Genomic DNA, 19,915 nt, shown 5'->3' with positions numbered 1-19,915 from the left:
GGTGGCGCCGAGTGATGCTGCGGTGGCGCCGAGTGAGGCTGTGGTGGCGCCGAGTGATGCATTCTTGGCCCCGAGTGATGCTGTAGTGGCGCCGAGTGATGCTGCGGTGGCGCCGAGTGATGCTGCGGTGGCGCCGAGTGATGCTGCGGTGGCGCCGAGTGATGCATTCTTGGCGCCGAGTGATGCATTCTTGGCGCCGAGTGATGCATTCTTGGCGCCGAGTGATGCATTCTTGGCACCGAGTGATGCTGCGGATGCGCCGAGTGATGCTGCGGTGGCGGCGAGTGATGCTGCGGTGGCGCCGAGTGATGCTGCGGTGGCGCCGAGTGAGGCTGTGGTGGCGCCGAGTGATGCATTCTTGGCGCCGAGTGATGCTGCGGTGGCGCCGAGTGATGCTGCGGTGGCGCCGAGTGATGCTGCGGTGGCGCCGAGTGATGCTGCGGTGGCGCCGAGTGATGCTGCGGTGGCGCCGAGTGATGCTGCGGTGGCGCCGAGTGATGCTGCGGTGGCGCCGAGTGATGCATTCTTGGCCCCGAGTGATGCTGTAGTGGCGCCGAGTGATGCTGCGGTGGCGCCGAGTGATGCTGCGGTGGCGCCGAGTGATGCTGCGGTGGCGCCGAGTGATGCTGCGGTGGCGCCGAGTGATGCATTCTTGGCGCCGAGTGATGCATTCTTGGCGCCGAGTGATGCATTCTTGGCACCGAGTGATGCATTCTTGGCGCCGAGTGATGCTGCGGATGCGCCGAGTGATGCTGCGGTGGCGCCGAGTGATGCTGCGGTGGCGCCGAGTGATGCTGCGGTGGCGCCGAGTGAGGCTGTGGTGGCGCCGAGTGATGCATTCTTGGCCCCGAGTGATGCTGTAGTGGCGCCGAGTGATGCTGCGGTGGCGCCGAGTGATGCATTCTTGGCGCCGAGTGATGCTGCGGTGGCGCCGAGTGATGCTGCGGTGGCGCCGAGTGATGCTGCGGTGGCGCCGAGTGATGCTGCGGTGGCGCCGAGTGATGCTGCGGTGGCGCCGAGTGATGCTGCGGTGGCGCCGAGTGATCCTGCGGTGGCGATGAGTGATCCTGCGGTGGCGATGAGTGATCCTGCGGTGGCGATGAGTGATCCTGTGGTGGCGATGAGTGATCCTGTGGTGGTGATGAGTGATCCTGTGGTGGTGATGAGTGATCCTGTGGTGGTGATGAGTGATTCTGTGGTGGTGCTGAGTGATGCTGTGGTGGTGCTGAGTGATGCTGTGGTGGTGCTGAGTGATGCTGTGGTGATGCTGTTGTGGTGCTGGGTGATGCTGTGGTGGTGCTGTGGTGGTGCTGGGTGATGCAGTGGTGGTGCTGGGTGATGCAGTGTTGGTGCTGGGTGATGCAGTGGTGGTGCTGGGTGATGCAGTGGCGTTGCTGAGTGATGCTGTGGTGTTGCTGAGTGATGCTGTGGTGGCCCTGAGCAATATTGTTGTGTGCTGAGTAATGCTGTGGTGGTGTTGAGTGATGCTGTGGTGGTGCTGAGTGATGCTGTGGTGGTGCTGTTTGGGCGTAGATATTGCCAAACCCCTCGTTGTTTAAGAAATATTCTGAGGTCAGACTGAATTTGTGGTAAGGGGCATATCTCATCAACTGTGTGGACAGAGTGCGAAATCAGTATAATGTAATATATATAGAAGTACTGAGGTCAGAGATAGAGAATGAAACCGCAAGGCAAGAGTGTCTGTGAAGGGGCAAATAAATATGCGACAAAGACAGAGCTAGTTAGTATTTGAGGAGAGCAATGGCATAGAAAGATACCCAGAAGGAGGAGAAATGTTGACAGAGAAAAGAGAACGAGTGCTTGTACAGTGGTAGTACAGCACAAGGGTAGATTTCATGTACCAGGGCTTCCAGTTGTATGTTGCTGTGATGGAGTAAGGTTACCATGCACATAAATAATAAATGTATCTTCCCGTGCGCTGAACAACCATTCAAGATAAATTAATGCTAGATTTCGACAGAGGAGCCCAGACTCTCAGAAACATAGGCTGGGGAGGAAGAGCTGATGGTAGACGCAGGTCTGCTGATGCTGCATGGAGCGCAGCCAGATGGAGGAGGACGGGCACACAACTGACAATTTGTGGAGCTTTATTTTATGTTCAGAAATGTATAACATAACACGTTTACCTCCCCCCGTTTTTTTTTTTTTTTAATAGAGTAACCATGATTAAAGTTTTGCTTTAAAATGAACATTGTTCGTAAAAATGCATCCAATGTGGGCTGGAGAAGAAGCAATGCAAACAAAAGCACGTCATTTAAAGCACCGTGTGCAAAGTATGCCCTAGGCGGAAACAAACAAAACACTGCACTTTAACTCACACATTCCTGAAAACATTGAAGAACGGAAAGTATACATGCGTGGGGGGAGCGAAGGGAAGTAAACAGCAAATACATTTAAATCTGCAGCGGCGGTTTACGCTGCTGATCAGCTGCTGTAGGGGAGGAGGGAAGGGGGGCAAGTTGGAGGCCAGCACAGCGGCTCTTTACTGTAGCTGTTAGAGGCGCATCAAATGAGCAAGCTGTTTGCCGCAAAATTGAAAAAAATGCGGTGCCGTGAAAGTCTGATGCGTGCAACAAATGGTAGTCTGGTGCGAGGCGTGGGGGGCAGGGGAGGGGGAGTAGGGGAGCAAGCAGGAGTGGGAGGGAATGAGAAGGCCAAGCACGTGCCTGGCGAAGCTTCACGCTTCAGTAGACAACATGCATTGGGAGGAATCCGGCTTGGAATCCTCTTGGTCAGAGAGTTTGTTTCAACTCCAGTACTCTCGTCTATTTATCCCTGCGGGATAGAATAGTCGAGACCTAAAGAACAACTGATGGGCAGAATGTAGAACAATGTCATACATTCACCCCAGTATAGAGATCTGGGCCTAAATCCATTGTTTTCTTGCTCACCATGCCATTCCAGTTTGGACCCAGCCATATGCAAATCAGTCTTGATCCAGCGCCCAATAGACACAGTCCAGGCCAAACTGCCAGGCCAGGACCTCCCTGGACAGGAAACAAGCATCCTAGGACCCGTTTCGGGATTTCAGCCCTCATCAGTCAGGGTAGCTTGATTCCAGTGGCATGGAGAGCATGGGACCCACGTCTGGGCATACCCATCCCGCTTTGGGTGACAATAGCAAAAAGAACAACTGATGGACAGAATGCAAAACAATGTCATACATTCACCCCAGTACAAAGATCTGGGCCTAAATATATATTTTTTTGTTCATCGCTCCTGCCCGTTCACTGCCCCTGCTCCTGCCTAATCACTGCTTTTGCCTGGTCGCCTCTCTGGGCCCGTCGCCTCTCTGGGCCCGTTGCTTCTCCTGCCCAGTCTCATCTCCTTTCCTGTTGCCTCTCCTGCCCCATCACCGCTCCCGCCCCGTTCACTTCTCCCGCCCCGTTCACCGCTCCCGCCCCGTTCACCGCTTCCGCCCCGTTCACCGCTCCCGCCCCGTTCACCGCTCCCGTCCCGTTCACCGCTCCCGTCCCGTTCACCGCTCCCGTCCCGTTCACCGCTCCCGTCCCGTTCACCGCTCCCGTCCCGTTCACCGCTCCCGTTCCGTTCACCGCTCCCGTTCCGTTCACCGCTCCCGTCCCATTCACTGTACCTATCCATTCACTTCTCCTACCCAGTTACCGCTCCTGCTCATGCCTAATCACCGTTCCGGCCCAGTCACTTCTCCTGTCCACTGCTCCTGTCCACTGCTCCTGTCCCGTTCACTGCTCCTGTCCCGTTCACTGCTCCTGTCCCGTTTACTGCTCCTGTCCCGTTCACTGCACCTATCCATTCACTGCACCTGTCCCTTCACTGCACCTATCCATTCACTGCACCTATCCATTCACTGCACCTATCCATTCACTGCACCTATCCATTCACTGCACCTATCCATTCACTGCACCTATCCATTCACTGCACCTATCCATTCACTGCACCTATCCATTCACTGCACCTATCCATTCACTGCACCTATCCATTCACTGCACCTATCCATTCACTGCACCTATCCATTCACTGCACCTATCCATTCACTGCACCTATCCATTCACTGCACCTATCCATTCACTGCACCTATCCATTCACTGCACCTATCCATTCACTGTACCTATCACCTACCATTCACTGCACCTATCCATTCACTGCACCTATCCATTCACTGCACCTATCCATTCACTGCACCTATCCATTCACTGCACCTATCCATTCACTGTACCTATCCATTCACTGTTATCCATTCACTGTTATCCATTCACTGTACCTATCCATTCACTGTACCTATCCATTCACTGTACCTATCCATTCACTGTACCTATCCATTCACTGTACCTACCCAGTTACCGCTCCTGCTCATGCTCATGCCTAATCACCGTTCCGGCCCCGTCACTTCTCCGGCCCCGTCACTTCTCCGGCCCCGTCACTTCTCCGGCCCAGTCACTTCTCCGGCCCAGTCACTTCTCCGGCCCAGTCACTTCTCCGGCCCAGTCACTTCTCCGGCCCAGTCACTTCTCCGGCCCAGTCACTTCTACGGCCCAGTCACCTCTCCGGCCCCGTCACCTCTCCGGCCCCGTCACCTCTCCGGCCCCGTCACCTCTCCGGCCCCGTCACTTCTCCGGCCCCGTCACTTCTCCGGCCCCGTCACTTCTCCGGCCCCGTCACTTGACTGCTCCTGTCCCATCACTGCTCCTGTCCCATCACTGCTCCTGTCCCATCACTGCTCCTGTCCCATCACTGCTCCTGTCCCATCACTGCTCCTGTCCCATCACTGCTCCTGTCCCATCACTTCTCCTGTCCCATCACTTCTCCTGTCCCATCACTTCTCCTGTCCCATCACTTCTCCTGCCCCGTTCACTGCTCCTGCCACGTTCACTGCTCCTGCCACGTTCACTGCTCCTGCCACGTTCACTGCTCCTGCCACGTTCACTGCTCAATCCGTTCACTGCTCCTGCCTAATCCCTGCTCCTGCCCGGTTACCGCTCCAGCTCATGCCTAATCACCTCTCCTGCCTCGTCTCCTCTCCCACCCCGTCACCTCTCCCGCCCCGTCACCTCTCCCGCCCCGTCACCTCTCCCGCCCCGTCACCTCTCCCGCCCCGTCACCTCTCCCGCCCCGTCACCTCTCCCGCCCCGTCACCTCTCCCGCCCCGTCACCTCTCCCGCCCCGTCACCTCTCCCGCCCCGTCGCCTCTCCCGCCCCGTCGCCTCTCCCGCCCCGTCGCCTCTCCCGCCCCGTCGCCTCTCCCGCCCCGTCACCTCTCCCGCCTCGTCACTTATCCTGCCCCGTTACTTCTCCTGCCCGGTCACCTCTCCTTTCCTGTCGCCTCTTCTGTCCTGTCAATGCTCCTGCCCAGTTCACTCTGTGTATAACATTGACAAATTACACAAGGGGGTAAGTTCTCCACAGTACTCTAGGGAAAGCTCCTCTGAAATTGCTTACTCTGATCTCACTGGCACATGATATGTTAAAGGCAGGCGCAGGCCTATTGTCAATCGAAAGGGGAGAATCGGCCTCAGTCGGAATGACAATGGGCCTGGCCACAGTCTCAGAGCTCAGGGAGGGGCTGCTGCAGCCTCTGGAGCTCAACAGAGAAATCCGAGCCACCCCTGGCACCACACAAGCTGAATGAAAAAGATATTGTTTTTAAGTTGGACTATTCTTGCCGTCCCGGGATGCTTTTTTGAAAGAAAGAAGTAGGGGAACGGACTGAAATATTTTTTTTAATTAAGAGCACGCCGTGCCCTTCCGATCCCGCCCACTTCTACCACTGACTGAGGAGGGGAGCCGCGGGACCCGCTGCCATGGTCGAGTCCAGAATCCTGAGGTGACGGGGGGCTGCGAAAGAGGCAGAGGGATGAGAAGGGGCTTAGGGGAGGCAACCAGGAGAGACAGAGACTGGAGCCAGAGACAGAAGAAGGGGAGGAAGAGAGAACCGCAACCGAACCAAGTGACAGGATTTTGCAGCAAAGACTAGGAAGAGGCTGAAGGTGGGAGGGCGGGGGACATACTCTCGCCTGCTGCAGTGTCTGCTGGAAGACGCTGGGAGGGAGAGCCCGGCCGGGGTGGGGGTTGGAGGGAGAGCTGCAGTCCCAGTGCCCCCCTGCGCCTCCGCTCTCCGTGTCTGCTTCACAGCTGTGGTGAAGAATGTTCTTATCTGCTTGTTAAAATAAACAAGCAGATAAGAAAAGTTCTTTACCACAGTCGTAAAGCAGGCCACGGTGTCCGGAGGGGCTGTGTAAAAAGCAGACAGGTCGACAACTGAAAACCCTCCTTTCCAACGGGAAACCAGCGTTTACCCTAAACGCTGACGCTACCCAATGAAAAGGAGGGGCGGGGCTTACAGTACCCTTTTTAGAACAATATCTCTCGCAGGGCGTGGCAGATTAATCTTTCTTTTTTTAAACTAGGGACATCTAAAAGAAAGCTACTGTATCAAATTTTTAGCCAGTGTATTTTAATGATCCAAGGGGGCAGGGGTGCTTCCCAGATTACTGGGAGTGTTTTCGTTGATGCACTAAATTGATGTGGTTTATTGATTTTCATTTTGTTGGCAAAATACATCAAGGTTTTCTGATAAACTGTGCTCCAAATAAATACACTAGCCCCAATATTCCCAAGACTCAATTGTGGTGTTAATGTAGTGGAAATGCATAACAAACTATGATTAAATAGTCTGCTCCAGGTGCGTTGCCCAATAATCAATCATTATGTACTCAACACTAAATAAGAGCTCCTATTTTGTCCTGCCCAAACTCCGAGACTGACACTATCCATACAGGTTTGCACTTCATCAGCGCAGGTAATGGTTGTATATGTAGAAACATATATAATTGTTGAATTAACTAAAAAATATCTCTTCATGCCCGGCTGCACTAGACTGCAATTTGCTTTTATCACACTTTCTGTCTGGCCCCACAACTCATTCTAATGCCAGGCCCTCCCTGGTCATTAATCTGTGGCAAATTTATAACCAACACTTACCACAAAAGGAATTCCATTTCACAGTGTACAGCATTACCTTACCTTTCCTCTTGCCTTCGCATACAATAGAGTGAACCTCTCCTGGGATATTTTAGATACAGCTCCTGCTCCTGTAGTGCCTGATCAGCTGTGACTAACTTCAATTGCATTAACTCGGGAATTAAATCTGTTATGGACATATCAAGCCCTTAAATAAGTTAATGAATGTGCCAAGTTATCAACTACATTTCACTGAACTTGACATAGGCCTGAAAAGCATCCAGCTGATGTGCTGTAAACACAGAAGCATTAAGAACCTTTGCTCTGAACCGCTATCTTCCTTCTTTGTTTTCATTGCTTGCACTGTATTAACCTCAGCCTTCGTCCCTTCTTTATTCTTTTTTTAACAGTTTATGTAATGTTACTGAGCAGAAAATTATAAACATATTATTGTCTACATATCATTATGCAGGGATCAGACAGTATGTAATATAAAGTTAAGAACAATGTGCATGCAGTAGTCCCTCTTCCAAGTCCTTTCCTGCACCCTCGATTTCTAGCTGCCGAAGGAGAAAATGTTCAGTTCCAAGAAGAGCAAAACACTCCTGGAGGGCCTCAAGAGATAGCAATTAGCAATCCTCAAAGAGTTCACTTAGCCGTGGCAGGTTGTTCAAGTTTCATGTGTGGAAGCTAGGCTCTATGGTGTCTGGTGGAAAGTCTGTGTTGAAGGTGACTGGTGTTAGTGGGAGGGGAAGGAGCTGGCACCCTTCTTGCATGAGGCCTAATAATAGCCCAGCAAAACTGAAGCGGATTAGAGCAGAATGGCCTAAGGATCTAGCTTTTCCAGGAAGCTATGGTGTATATGATAGTGGAAGGTTGGAGTAGAATTGCTCTTCTTGTACCCAGGACTTATTGCCTGGATTGTGGTTCCAGTCCAAGGAAGGTCAACCTAAGCTGCTTGTATGTAGATACTGATTTCTGGGAAGCTTAGACGGTATAAAGTAGTCTACGCAACTACAGGTTTTTAATTTTGCCAAACAAATTTCAATCATTTTCTATCGAGATGGGTTAGAGTTTGGGTTACAAATAGAACTCTGGATTTTGATAGAGGCTGTCGCCCATCCTTTACTGTTAAGATTGGGCGGTCTCTTTTGGGTAGAGGTGAGTACTTCTGTCCCAGCCGGGACCTGCCTCCTCTAGTTAGGATAGGGGACTATCCCCTTAGTAGTATCACCAAGCAGCCAGACTGAACCTCGAGGGCCAGTGTAAAGCATTTATGATCATGTACAGTAATATTTTGCAAACACTACAAACGGACACCACGCTAGTTTTTTATGAAAATATAGTATCCTTTATATATTGATTTATCACAAGGTCCAATAACAGTGCAAATCCACAATAAGGTAGGAAGGTTGGGGAGACTGTTCGGGGGTTGAAGATGGGGATGGGGTCAGTTCTGGTTGGGTTCGACTAGCTCGGGCGACTCGGATACTCAGTCCAAGATTAGGGGTGCGAATCTCCAGGTACGAGCCGCGACAAAGTCAGCAGGGCTTGTGATGGTGAACTGCTTTGCGTACAAGAGGTACGATTCTCAAGGTAAGAGCTGCAACGAAGTCAGCAGGGCTCATGATGGTGAAATGCTTTGCGTACAGGCGGTACGATTCTAAAGGTACGAGCCGCGACAAAGTCAGCAGGGCTTGTGATGGTGAAATGTTTTGCGTACAGGAGGTACGATTCTCAAGGTCAGCAGGGTCCTCCCGTGTCCAAAAACGATCTGCTCTCCCCTTCAAGGGTTCCCCTAGTTATATCTCAAAAGGTCTTTGAAGTCTTTCATCAGGTAGGGTGTTCCCCTCCATCCTGGTTTCTGTTGTTGTTAGTCTTTTCCAGATGGCACCCCTGTCCTTTGAGCTGTCAGACGCTCAGCGGGAAGTGGGGCCGGCATTGTTGCAGGCAGGACACTTGCCAGAAACTACCCCTCCTCTCTTATCGGACGGCAGCCAGCTACCCCCAGGCTGTGGGAGACAACCCAGACATTAGACTAAGCATCTGGGGCACACTTTGAGGTTAGGAATCTAGACATTTTTCTCCCAAGGCCATTTCTATGCTCCGGATCCAACCTTCATTCCCCGAAAAGAATGTCTCATATACCCCTGATGTTAGGGACACTAATTTGGAGTTTCTACCATTTTCCCCGGGTCCGATACAAGGTTTGTGGTTATACTTTTGAAGGGAGCACTTGCACCGTGGCCCTGGTTAGCAGGGGTACAGCACTCAGCGTGTCTTAGTCCAGCACAAACAAGGGGTCATACGTGAAGAGGGCAAAAAAGTGGACGGGGGACCTACGCCAAGGATGCCAGGTCTAACATTTACACATTATTTTGTCTGGTGAAGGGGGTCTGCTATTCCCATGCTTTGGAACTTTAAATAGTTAATCATAAACCCGGAGACATCTGAAAACGAATCCAGTTCTATTGGATGGCTCAAAACTTCTTGATTCTTAAGCAAAGTCTGTAAATAGCCATATTGTTGGCCAGTAAATCACCAACTCCCCCCTCCTCCCATTCACAAGCTAATCTGCCGAATTCCCTACTGGGTTCATATGTGCTCTACCACTAAAATACCTACACACTCTGCCACAGACTGTTTTGGATTATGTTGATGATTTGACCTTTTGATGTTATTGAGGGTAAAAAGTGGAAATAATGTATTGTGCAGAAAGACTATGATCTTGCTTCAAAACAGCAGCAAATGCAAGAGGAAAAAACCCTAGATTCATGAATTCCTTCACTTTGCTAGGCGAGTATCTCAGTATGTCTAGACTTTACAAGAAAGATGTTCCACAGAGAACCTTTGACCCCTTTTTAAAACCACACGATGAAAGGGTACAATGAGCCCCTATATGGTAAAGCAAACACCCTATAGTCAAAGCATGAGGCTTGGGATCATCAAATTCCCTAAAGTATTGTGGTGTGAATGCAGACGTCTGAGTGAGGCAAAGGAAGGAAGAAATAATCTACGTCTGCTAATAAGAATTCTCACCTTCACCACTGGATTCCTCTCCATAGTCTTGGGTAGCTTTATTCTCACCTAGAAGAGAAAAGACTTGTTCTTATGAGAGTAAGAGCATGCATCACCAAAAGCTGAAACAATTTGAGGGGAAGTTAATGAAGATTATACGGAACTGGCTATTTGGAGAATGAGTAAGAAAAGGTTACTTACCTAGAATGCTAGTTTTCCATCAAGGGTATCTACTCATTGTAAGGAAGTGGGTTTCTTTTGCAGTAACCCCCCCCCCACTTTTTGCCTGATACCGGATGCACTTTTCCTTGGTGTGCCCTGGGTCCCTGCCAATCAGGTACGCAGGGCCTGTTTTCCTTCTCTAAAAACTATACTAATTCCTTGATGTGCCCTGGGTCCCTGCCAATCAGGTCTGTTTTCCTTCCCTAAAAACTGTACTAACGCATAAACCCAATTGGCATCTCTGGCTACATGTCAGCACCTGGTAAATGGTACCCTAGGTACCCAGGCCAGAGAAGACCCCTAAGGGCTGCAGCACGTATTGTGCCACCCTTAGGGGCCCTGTTCCCTGACCCACACACAAACTGCCTTTGCAGGCTGAGTGTCCTGGTGCAGAACTAAAAGAGTCGACATGGCACACATACCTGTGTGCCATGCCCACACACCCACTGCCCTGGCATACATCAGCCACCCCTCTAGCTGGGTGCCCTATGCCAGTGGTGTGGGCACAGGCGCATGAGACCTGTGCCCCTAAAGTACCCAGGGCCATTCCTGGGCACTGTAAGTGCAGTGATGCCAATACTGTCAAATGTCAAAGTTTTATTTGGATAATTAATTAAAATTATTACAAAATTCAAATAATTAAATAACGATACAAAGTTTGTTAAAAAATTACTAAAATCATTGTCACTCGGCTATTATTTTGTTTAGGGGCAGGGCTTGTGAAGTCCAGGGGTTAAGCCAACCTTGTTTGCCCACCAACTTGATTGTCCTCATATTCGATTACGTCTAAAATTTTTCTTGCTTCTGCCAAGAATTTGACCCAACGGCATGCTAGAATTATGTTGGATCCACCGAGCCAGCTTGTAACTGCGTGTCTGCAGGATCGAATGTTTAGAGCATTGAAGATGGGTTTCAATAAGAGTCGTCTCTGACTTGTCAGGGCCGGACATAAGCAGAAAAGGTGGACAAGTGTTTCGGTTTTGTACCCGCAAAGGCGACATTGATTAGTCTGGTGTGGTGATTTCCAGGACGGTAGTAAATCCTTTGTGACATGCATCCCCATCCGATAGGCTGTAAAAGACTTTTTTTAGATGACCACTGAAGTGGGATGTTAGGTATGTGTGTGTTTTTGGGGTTGTGAAGCTGTTCAGGATGGTCCAAGCATGCCGCCGTTTTGCCAGTGACTATGTCCTCAACAAAAGATTTCCATTTTGCTGCCGCGTTGGCTGATTTTTTTAGACTTGCTGTTTCTGTCCCCGATTTCCAAGCGACTTCTAGCTCTAACTTTTCAACGCAGAATGTCAGATACTTTCCCCAATAGTTCATGGATTCAGTTTCCCCCCATTTTTTAATTTCCTCCCAGCTTAGCCAGTCCAGGGAGACTGGATCTGCAGTTTTAAGTTTGTGTCAGAAGTTCACGAAGCTGCTCATGCTCCGAAATTTCTGATTTTGCAGTCTAAATTCGAGCCTGATTTGTGCGGATGAAGCAGATTTAGGAAGGTTGAAGACCGCTTTATAAATTTTAATTTGTAGTTCATTTAAAAGGTCCACCTCCTTGCCGCACCACGTGACTAAGCCGTAAGATAGGGTGGGCATAATCTGTGCGGCCATTGTTTTTTATAAATGATTGTAGTTAGGGCAATCCATTTTTTCCTTTAGAGAGGGATACGCGAAGATTAAAGAATGTACTTTTGCTTTGAGTGCTATTTTGTGGTCCTTATAATTTGCTCCATCCATTTGTACTTTAGGTTTTGCCGGTCAACTAGGCGGACCACTTTGGTTTTCTCTTTGTTAAGTGCTAGGCCTTCCCGTTCTAGTTACAGAGTTAATTTATTAATAGCTCTTTGTAAGCCAATAGGTGTCTTGCTCAATAATACAATATCGTCAGCATATTGTAAGTAATGTATTGGATTGTTTGCCAAAAATGGAGGATGGTTGTCTGCTGAGTCGATCGCGCTTGTGAGGTCAGAGAGAAAAAGGTTAAAAAGGATAGGGGCTAATACACAGCCTTGCTTTAAGCCTTGGGGCGTTTGGATGCTACTAGTGGTACTGCCTCCATTTCCCAACTTTACAAGTGCGGTGATGAAGGGCTTTGATGGCTCTTAGGAGTTGGTGTGGCATCCCCCAGCTCTCTAATTTGCTCCACAAGCGCACTCTGTTTACCCGATCGAATGCAGACTTGATGTCTATGAAACAGGCATACAAGCGAGTGCCATTTGCTATCGCTTAGTCCGTTAGAATAGACAGGCAGTTTAGGTTAGTTGTGGTTCCCATTCCTTGCCTAAAGCCTGTTTGAAATTTTGGCATGATCTTTGTTTCTGGTATCCAAGCTTGTAATTCACGTAGAATGTAAGAGGCGTAGAGTTTAGCCTCTACGTCTAGTAAGGATATCAGTCTAAAATTTGCGGGATTGCGATGATCGCCATGCCTAAAAATTGGGTGGATAATACTTCCCTACCAAGAGGCGTGATGCCAATAAGAGTATATGGTGCTGGGAGGTTGTCATTACAAACTCCACAGCACCATAATGGCTACACTGAAGACTGACAAGTTTGATATCACACTTCTCAGCACATTAAACCCACACTGCTGCCAGTGTGGGATTTAAAGTAAAATGCACTACAGAGGGCATCTTAGAGATGCCCCCTGAAACTTAACCCACAATTCACGTCTTGTCTGGGAGGCTGCCTAGGCTTCCACACAGCAGACATGTTGCTGGACCCCTGGGTAGAGAGCCATCTGCTCTCTTGGGCCTGCAACAATGCACGTCCTGGGCGAGGTGCTAGGTCTCCTCCCCCAGGATGGGCAGGGGAAGCTTCAAAGGGATTCCGCATTCGTGAGATTCTCCAGAGCCTGCAGTCTTTGTTCCCTTTTCAAGATCTCCATTGAATAACATTGAGCGCCCAACGGCTCAAAAGCACCCTGCACCCAGCCGTCAGAGTGCCCCTGGCAGTGCAACCTTTGCCCTATCCTACTTCCCCATTTGCCCTGAGCAAGTGACAAGGAGCCCAGCTCCCACAGCCGTGTGGCCTGCTAGCCAGCAGCCACCAACAGAAGGCCCCCTACCTTTCATTGGATAACATTGGGCTTAATTACCTCTGCACCCGGCTGCCCCGGTGCTGCTGAGGGTGTACCAACTGTACCCACCTGACCCTGGGAGACCCCCGAGTCTATGTCCAAAACCTTAACTTTGCCAGTCGAGTACTTACCCAAAAGCCGATAACTCACTTTTCTTCCATAGGGTAACATGGACTGGTTTCACTTGAAAATTCTTTTAAGTGCGGAGTTTTGAAACTTTCAAATATTCATCTAAAAACAGCCGAACTACGAATTCCGATTTCCTCAACTGCTGTCAGGAGAGACCTCAGTGCTGCATCTTTGAGTCCAGTACTGACCCTGAAAAGTAATTCTAACCGTACTTACCAGTAACTTGAATTTCCTTCCAAAGGATATCATTGCCTGCTTTTTTTGCTGAAAAAGTTTCTAAGTGTCAATTTTTTAAACTTATAAATAATCTCTAAATATTGTGGCAACGATAAAAACGTAATTGCTTGCCTGTTTTAGATAGAGGTCTCAGTGCTGAACCTAGGAGTCCAGCACTGGATTACAAAAGTAACGAAAAAGGATGACATTGGTAATTTCAACTGAAAAGTTTTTAAGTGTGAGCTTTTAAAATACAATAATATTCCTTAAAAGTCACTACTGTAACCAAAACGCTTTTACTTACCTGTTTACAGCTCATGTCCCGGGACTGAATCTAGGATCCAGTCCTGTGGTTAGAAAAGTAATCTATAAAGTAACTAATTGCATTTAACTGAAAATTCCCATTGAGCTCAATGTTGCAGTGTGTTTGAAATTGTGTTGCTTATTGCAACAAACTAACTATTGCATTAAAAAAGTCTATTGCCTATTTGAAAAGTATTTAACTAAAGTAACTCATCCTGAGAAAGTATATTTTGATACCTAGTTGGTTCTAAAATAAAACTATCTTTTGATACAAAACAATTGGCCTAGAGTTCAGTTCTGGAGTGTGTGAGACCATTTGCTGACTGAGTGGGTGCAACAAATGCTTTACACTGTCCTCTGATACTGCCTTACTACTCGACCGAGCTACCACTTTAGAGAGTAAGGTTATATTTAACTTTAGCCTCTGCCATACCTCTGGGGACTGAACTCTATGCACACTGTACCTTACTTTGGTCCACTATATACAGAGCCACTTTCTTACACTCATGAACAATGAAATAGAACCACACAGGTTTGAGATACCAAACTTTAGGAGAGAATTACATCAATTATTTAAAACAGTGAACATATATAGGAAACACCACTCCTATGCCGGCACCAGCTGCGGAGCACCTCACAAGTATCTGACCGCATTGGAGACACATACTGTTATGAGAACCAATGTACCCCAATATAGGCTCAGGTGGCTGCACAACCTTTTACCTACATTTCTCCTACCTTACTCTACATAATGGCTCTGACCTTTTGCCTAGTTAGGTGCCGAATAAATGTGTGGTTTTCTTCGAAAACTAGCCTAATGTAGTATGTATTAGAATTCTTAGTATCACACAGCAGGATTACCATCTTCTGTATAATAACTCTGTACAAAAGTCATTGTTATAGTCCTCCTTGGACGACAGGCCCATAGTAACATGACACATCTAGGTTGGACCCCTGGGGGTACCTTTCGGGTACATAAGCACTGCATCTTCACTGGTCACCCAGAGGAGAAGTTTCCATGCTGACATGTGACGCTAAAGTCCCTGCACGCAGACACTCCAGCACACACTGGTCTGACACAACCTTGCGGGGTGTCCAACTCGAGACCAATATGGGGCCCTTCATTCTCTCCCATCAGGAAATGGCGTTGCCTCTTTCCTAGGGGGATTATTAGCTTCACACCTACATACATAGCTAGGGTTTATATAGTAGGAGTACTCGTGATTACTGCTATGTATCTATATGCCTGCATATATTCAATGTTTTAGCACCCTGGTAGATTTCTACCTTTTATTTACTTGTTGGTGCTTGTAATTGTATATATCTGTTTCTGTCTAATGGTTGTTACAGCACACGTATTTTATAATAGATTGACGCTGGTTCAAGAAATGCATATTGAAAATGTCCCCACCGTTTTTTCTGTGTCTCTCTCGGAGACTAAGAGTGCACAAGAATCCCTTAGTTTATGTTGTCTAAATGTGCAGATCCTATATAGATTTGTAGGAATGACGACAATACATGCCCACACACATACATATGCTATTTTTTACCAGTGTTGAGTGTGGGGAGGGGTCATGACTCAAAAAATTCTCCTCCGCCTTCTTAAACGACGGCAATAAGGAAAATGCTACTTATCCAGCAAGTATCTGTGCTTGGCATGTAGAGCTGTAGAATCTCATGCTTTGCATAAGATCACCATCTAGTGTTGGGTCCAGATGTTTGCACTTGTTTTTCTGGAAGAAGTTTTCCCTGGTCACGAGGTAGGGGACTCCTCCCTTAGGTGATAGTGTGCATAGTCACCAACTCAATCTTCAGGTTGTTTTCCGCAGAGGGTGAGAGAATGCAGTAGTAGTAGTAAAGAATAGAGATGTCCATGCACAAGTATGTTTAGTAAAAGAAACAGAACTACAGCAGTCACAGGTACCCGGGGAGGTGGGTGGGCGCACGAGATTCTACAGCTCTACATGCCAAGAACAGATGCATACTGGGTAAGTAGCATTTTCCATTCGAGGCATGTGAGCTACAGATCACATGCTTTGCCTAGCCTACACAGCAGTCTCCCCAAAGCGGTGGCTGTCCTGTAACTGTTGGGGTTGTCTGAAATAACGTTTAAGTATTGCTTGACCCATATTAGCTTGTTGTCTTGCTAACACATCTACACAATAGTGTTTGGTGAATGTGTGTGGTGTAGACCATGTTGCAGCTTTGCAGACATCAGTAATAGGAATATTCCCTAAGAAAGCCATAGTAGCCCCTAACTTGCAAGTGTAATGTGCTGAAGTGAGGTACTGCAAGAGTTCTTTTGGCTTCCTGATAACAAATCTGAAGGCATTTGACAATCCACCTAGCAATTCCTGATTTGGAGATAGGATTGCCTTTGTGAGGTGGTGCAAACGCTACAAAAAGCTGTTCGGTTTTACGAAATGACTTTGTTCTTTCAATGTAATACAAAGGAGCTCTTCTAACATCTAAGGTATGTTAATCTCGCTCTGCAACAGAGTCAGGTAGAGGGAAGAATACAGGTAGTTCAACCGACTGATTGATGTGAAATGCAGATACAACCTTAGGTAGGAATTTAGGGTTGGTACGGAGAAACACTTTATCTTTCTGTAACTGAAAGAATGGTTCTTCTATAGTTAATGCCTGTAGTTCACCCACTCTTCTTAATGAAGTGATTGCAATGAGGAGAGCTGTTTTCCAAGTAAGGAACTGTAGCTCACATTTGTGCATGGGTTCAAATGACAGACCCTTTAACCTTGTGAGGATTTTGTTAAGATTCCATACTGGGGCAGGTGGAAGTCTTGGTGGTATTACCCTTTTTAGTCCTTCCATACGTTATGTTATGTTATGTTTAGGTCTCTTATATAGCGCACGGCTACCCCGAGGGGTGTCCCGGCGCTTTGGCAAAGAGAACTACAGCGGAGAACACAACACAGCGAATCGCAGAGGCCAGAGGCAGAAATCATACTGTAAAGAGCCAAGTTTTCAGCTCCTTTCTAAACGAGAGGAGACTGTTCGACTTTCTTAAGGAAAACGATAGCTCGTTCCAGCAACGCGGTACCAAGTAACGGAAGGAGCACCCTCCAATCCGGGCAAGTTTAATAGAGGGAACAACGGGTTTGGCCAACGAGGCTGACCGCAGAGTCCTCCTCGGTACATAAAAAGCCAGGCGCTTCCCCAAATACTTGGGGCCAGTCGCATTAAGGGCCTTGAAAGCCAAGGTAAGAACCTTAAAGGTGATTCTTTGAGCAATGGGCAACCAGTGCATTCTCTTCAACAGTTCCGATGCTTTTGCCCTGCGTGGGAGACCGAAAATGGCTCTTGCAGCCGAGTTCTGGACTATCTGCAAACGGGCCAGCAGGTATTTAGGCAGCCCAAGATACAGGGCATTCGCGTAATCAAGTCGCGAGCCAATTAGAGACTGCACAATGATTTTTTTGTGTTGCAAAGACAGCAAAGGAAGAAACTTCCGGAGCATTTTCAAAATGCCGAAACATTTCCCTGTCAGACCGATAATTTGGGGTCCGAAAGAGAGGCAGTCATCACACTGCACACCAAGGTTTTTGGCTTTCACAGAAGGCACATCAGGCGGAAACATGTCCTGGGGCCACCAAGTCCTCCAACTGGGATCTGGCGGACATCCGAAGAAAAGCAACTCCGATTTATCGGAGTTGCACTTCAGACTGTGCTGCCGAAACCAGTCGAAGACCGCACCCAGGCATTCCCTGATCAAACCACCATCAAAAGCCTCTCCCTTCTTAGAAGTAAAAAGGAGCTGGGTGTCATCAGCATAGGAATACATGCTTTGATGACAGGCACTCGCGATAGCGATAAATGTTGTCTATTTTGAAGATAAGCTGCTATGGCAGCAAGATGCAGTCTGATGGATGAATAGGCCAATGCGGACTGCTCCAAATGCAATAGGTAGCACAATATGTTCTGTATGGAAGCATCCAGAGGGTTGATGTGATTATTTTTGTAATAGGTAACAAAACACTTCCATTTGGCTGCATAGCAGGCCCTTGTGGCAGGCTTCCTGGCCTCTTTAATAATGTTCAAACAGTCTGGTGGAAGGTTGAGATAACCATATTCCATGAATTCAGGAGCCAGATGGCAAGGTTCAGCTGTTTGGGATCTGGGTGTTTGATTTCTCCATGGCCCTGTGTTAGGAGACAGAGTTAAATGTAATTTTTGGTGTGGTACCAGAGAGAGTTCCAACAGGGTTGTGAACCAGGGTTGACATGCCCATGTTGGAGCTACTAGTATCAGCGTGAGTGATGCTTGCCTGAGTTTCCGAACCACTGATGGAATGAGTGGGAGAGGCGGAAAAGCGTAGGCAAAGATCCCGGACCAGTTCCTCCATAGAGTATTACATTTGGACGAAGGGTGTGGATACCTGGAGGCGATGCTTTGACATTTTGCGTTTTCAGGTGTTGCAAACAGGTCTATGTGAAGGACTCCCCCAAGCTTTAAAGTATGGGTGGAGAACTGGAGGGTGAAGTTCCCATTTGTGTATTTGATACCTCTGCCTGCTGAGGAAGTCCGCAATCTGTTTGTAAACTTTTGGGAGGTGTTCCGCTAGGAGATAAATGTTGTGGTGAACCGCCCACTTCCAGATGTCCTGTGCTAAGTGGGACAGTTGGAAAGAGTGGGTCCCCCCCTGTTTTTGTATGTAATACATTTCATTCATGTCGGTTTGGACTAACACAGCTTTGCCAGATAGGTGATCTTGAAAGGCTTTTAGAGCTAGAAAGATTATCATGAGTTCTAAAGATTGATGTGGAGCATCTTTTGCTGGCGACTCCACAGCCTTGCACTGTGTGTTGTTGAAGATGAGCTCCCCAGCCAGTAAGGGAGGAGTCTGCTGTTAAGACGGTCTGTGGAATCGGGTCTATAAACGGCTGCCCTTTTGATAGGTTTTGTGTGTTTCACCACTGCAGAGAGCAAGGAGTATGGCCGCTTACCAACACTAGATTGATCCATGAGACTGGTTCCACTGACTGGCTAAACACGCTTGAAGTGGACGCATGTGTAACCTGGCGTGGAGAACGATCATGATGCAAGATGCCATCATTCCCAGCAGTTGCATAAACATTCGAGCTGGAAGTGACTGAGAACGAGCGCCTGAATATTTCAAATTCTGGCTGCATTGGGATACACTAGAGCCTTCTGAGTACCTAGAGTGCCTCCCAGGTAATCCTGAACTTTGTTTGGCTGAAGATGTGATTTTAACACATTGACTGAAAAGTCGGGCTGCTGAAGTGGCTGAATGGTTATTGAAGTGTGCTTGGGACACTGCTGGTATGTGCTGGCTTCGATGAGCCAGTCGTCCAGATAGGGGAAGACATTTATGCTTTGTCTTCTGAGATGCGCAGCTACAACCACCAGACATTTTGTGAAGACTCTGGGGGCAGTGGTGACTCCGAATGGGTGCACTTTGAATTGGTAGTGTTGACCTGCTACTACAAACTTGAGAAATGAAATTTGCAGTGAGACGGATGGATTAGGATATGAAAGTAGGAGTTTTTTTATAGCTAGAGTAGAAAGGAAATCACCCTTTTGCAAAAGAGGCAGTATTTGTTGCAGTGTTCTCGGAGATCCAATATGGGTCTAAGAGAGACTTTCTTTTTTGGAATTAGAAAGTAAACGAGTACACGCCGGACCCTTGATGTTGAGGTGGTATGGGCTCTATGGCTTGTTTTAGTAGCATAGATTGTACTTCCTTTTTTCGAAGGTTTAAGTATGGTACGCATTTATATAGCGCTTACTACCGTCAAAGCGCTTTTTCGGCGAGTAGCATGCTACTCCGGGACCCATAGAGGATTAGTGTTGAATTAGTATAGTGAAACATGCAAGTACATTTTAAGTGGTGGATAGGTTAGTCAGTTATTTGAATTTGGGATGATAGCAGAAGGATAGAGGAGGACAAAGGTATGTATTTATATAGCGCTTGATGATGCACGCTATTCAAGAAGCCTATAAAGGTTTA

The 19,915-nt window shown here is 48.0% G+C and overlaps 1 protein-coding gene across 1 annotated transcript in view; it reads right to left on the bottom strand.

Annotated features, from left to right (window-relative positions):
- Positions 1–19,915, bottom strand: part of LOC147747734 (uncharacterized) — a 319,281-nt gene that overhangs the window by 178,171 nt on the left and 121,195 nt on the right. The window contains exon 5 of the mRNA XM_086926074.1: positions 10,000–10,047. Within this exon, the coding sequence (XP_086782200.1) occupies positions 10,000–10,047 (48 nt within the window). The remainder of the gene's footprint in view (positions 1–9,999; positions 10,048–19,915) is intronic.

This window comes from Lissotriton vulgaris, chromosome 1_1 (assembly GCF_964263255.1).
Source record: "Lissotriton vulgaris chromosome 1_1, aLisVul1.2, whole genome shotgun sequence".
NCBI classification, from domain to species: Eukaryota; Metazoa; Chordata; class Amphibia; order Caudata; family Salamandridae; genus Lissotriton; species Lissotriton vulgaris.
The sequence above is the reverse complement of the archived record's forward strand: the minus strand, read 5'-3'. Positions and strand labels throughout refer to the sequence as shown.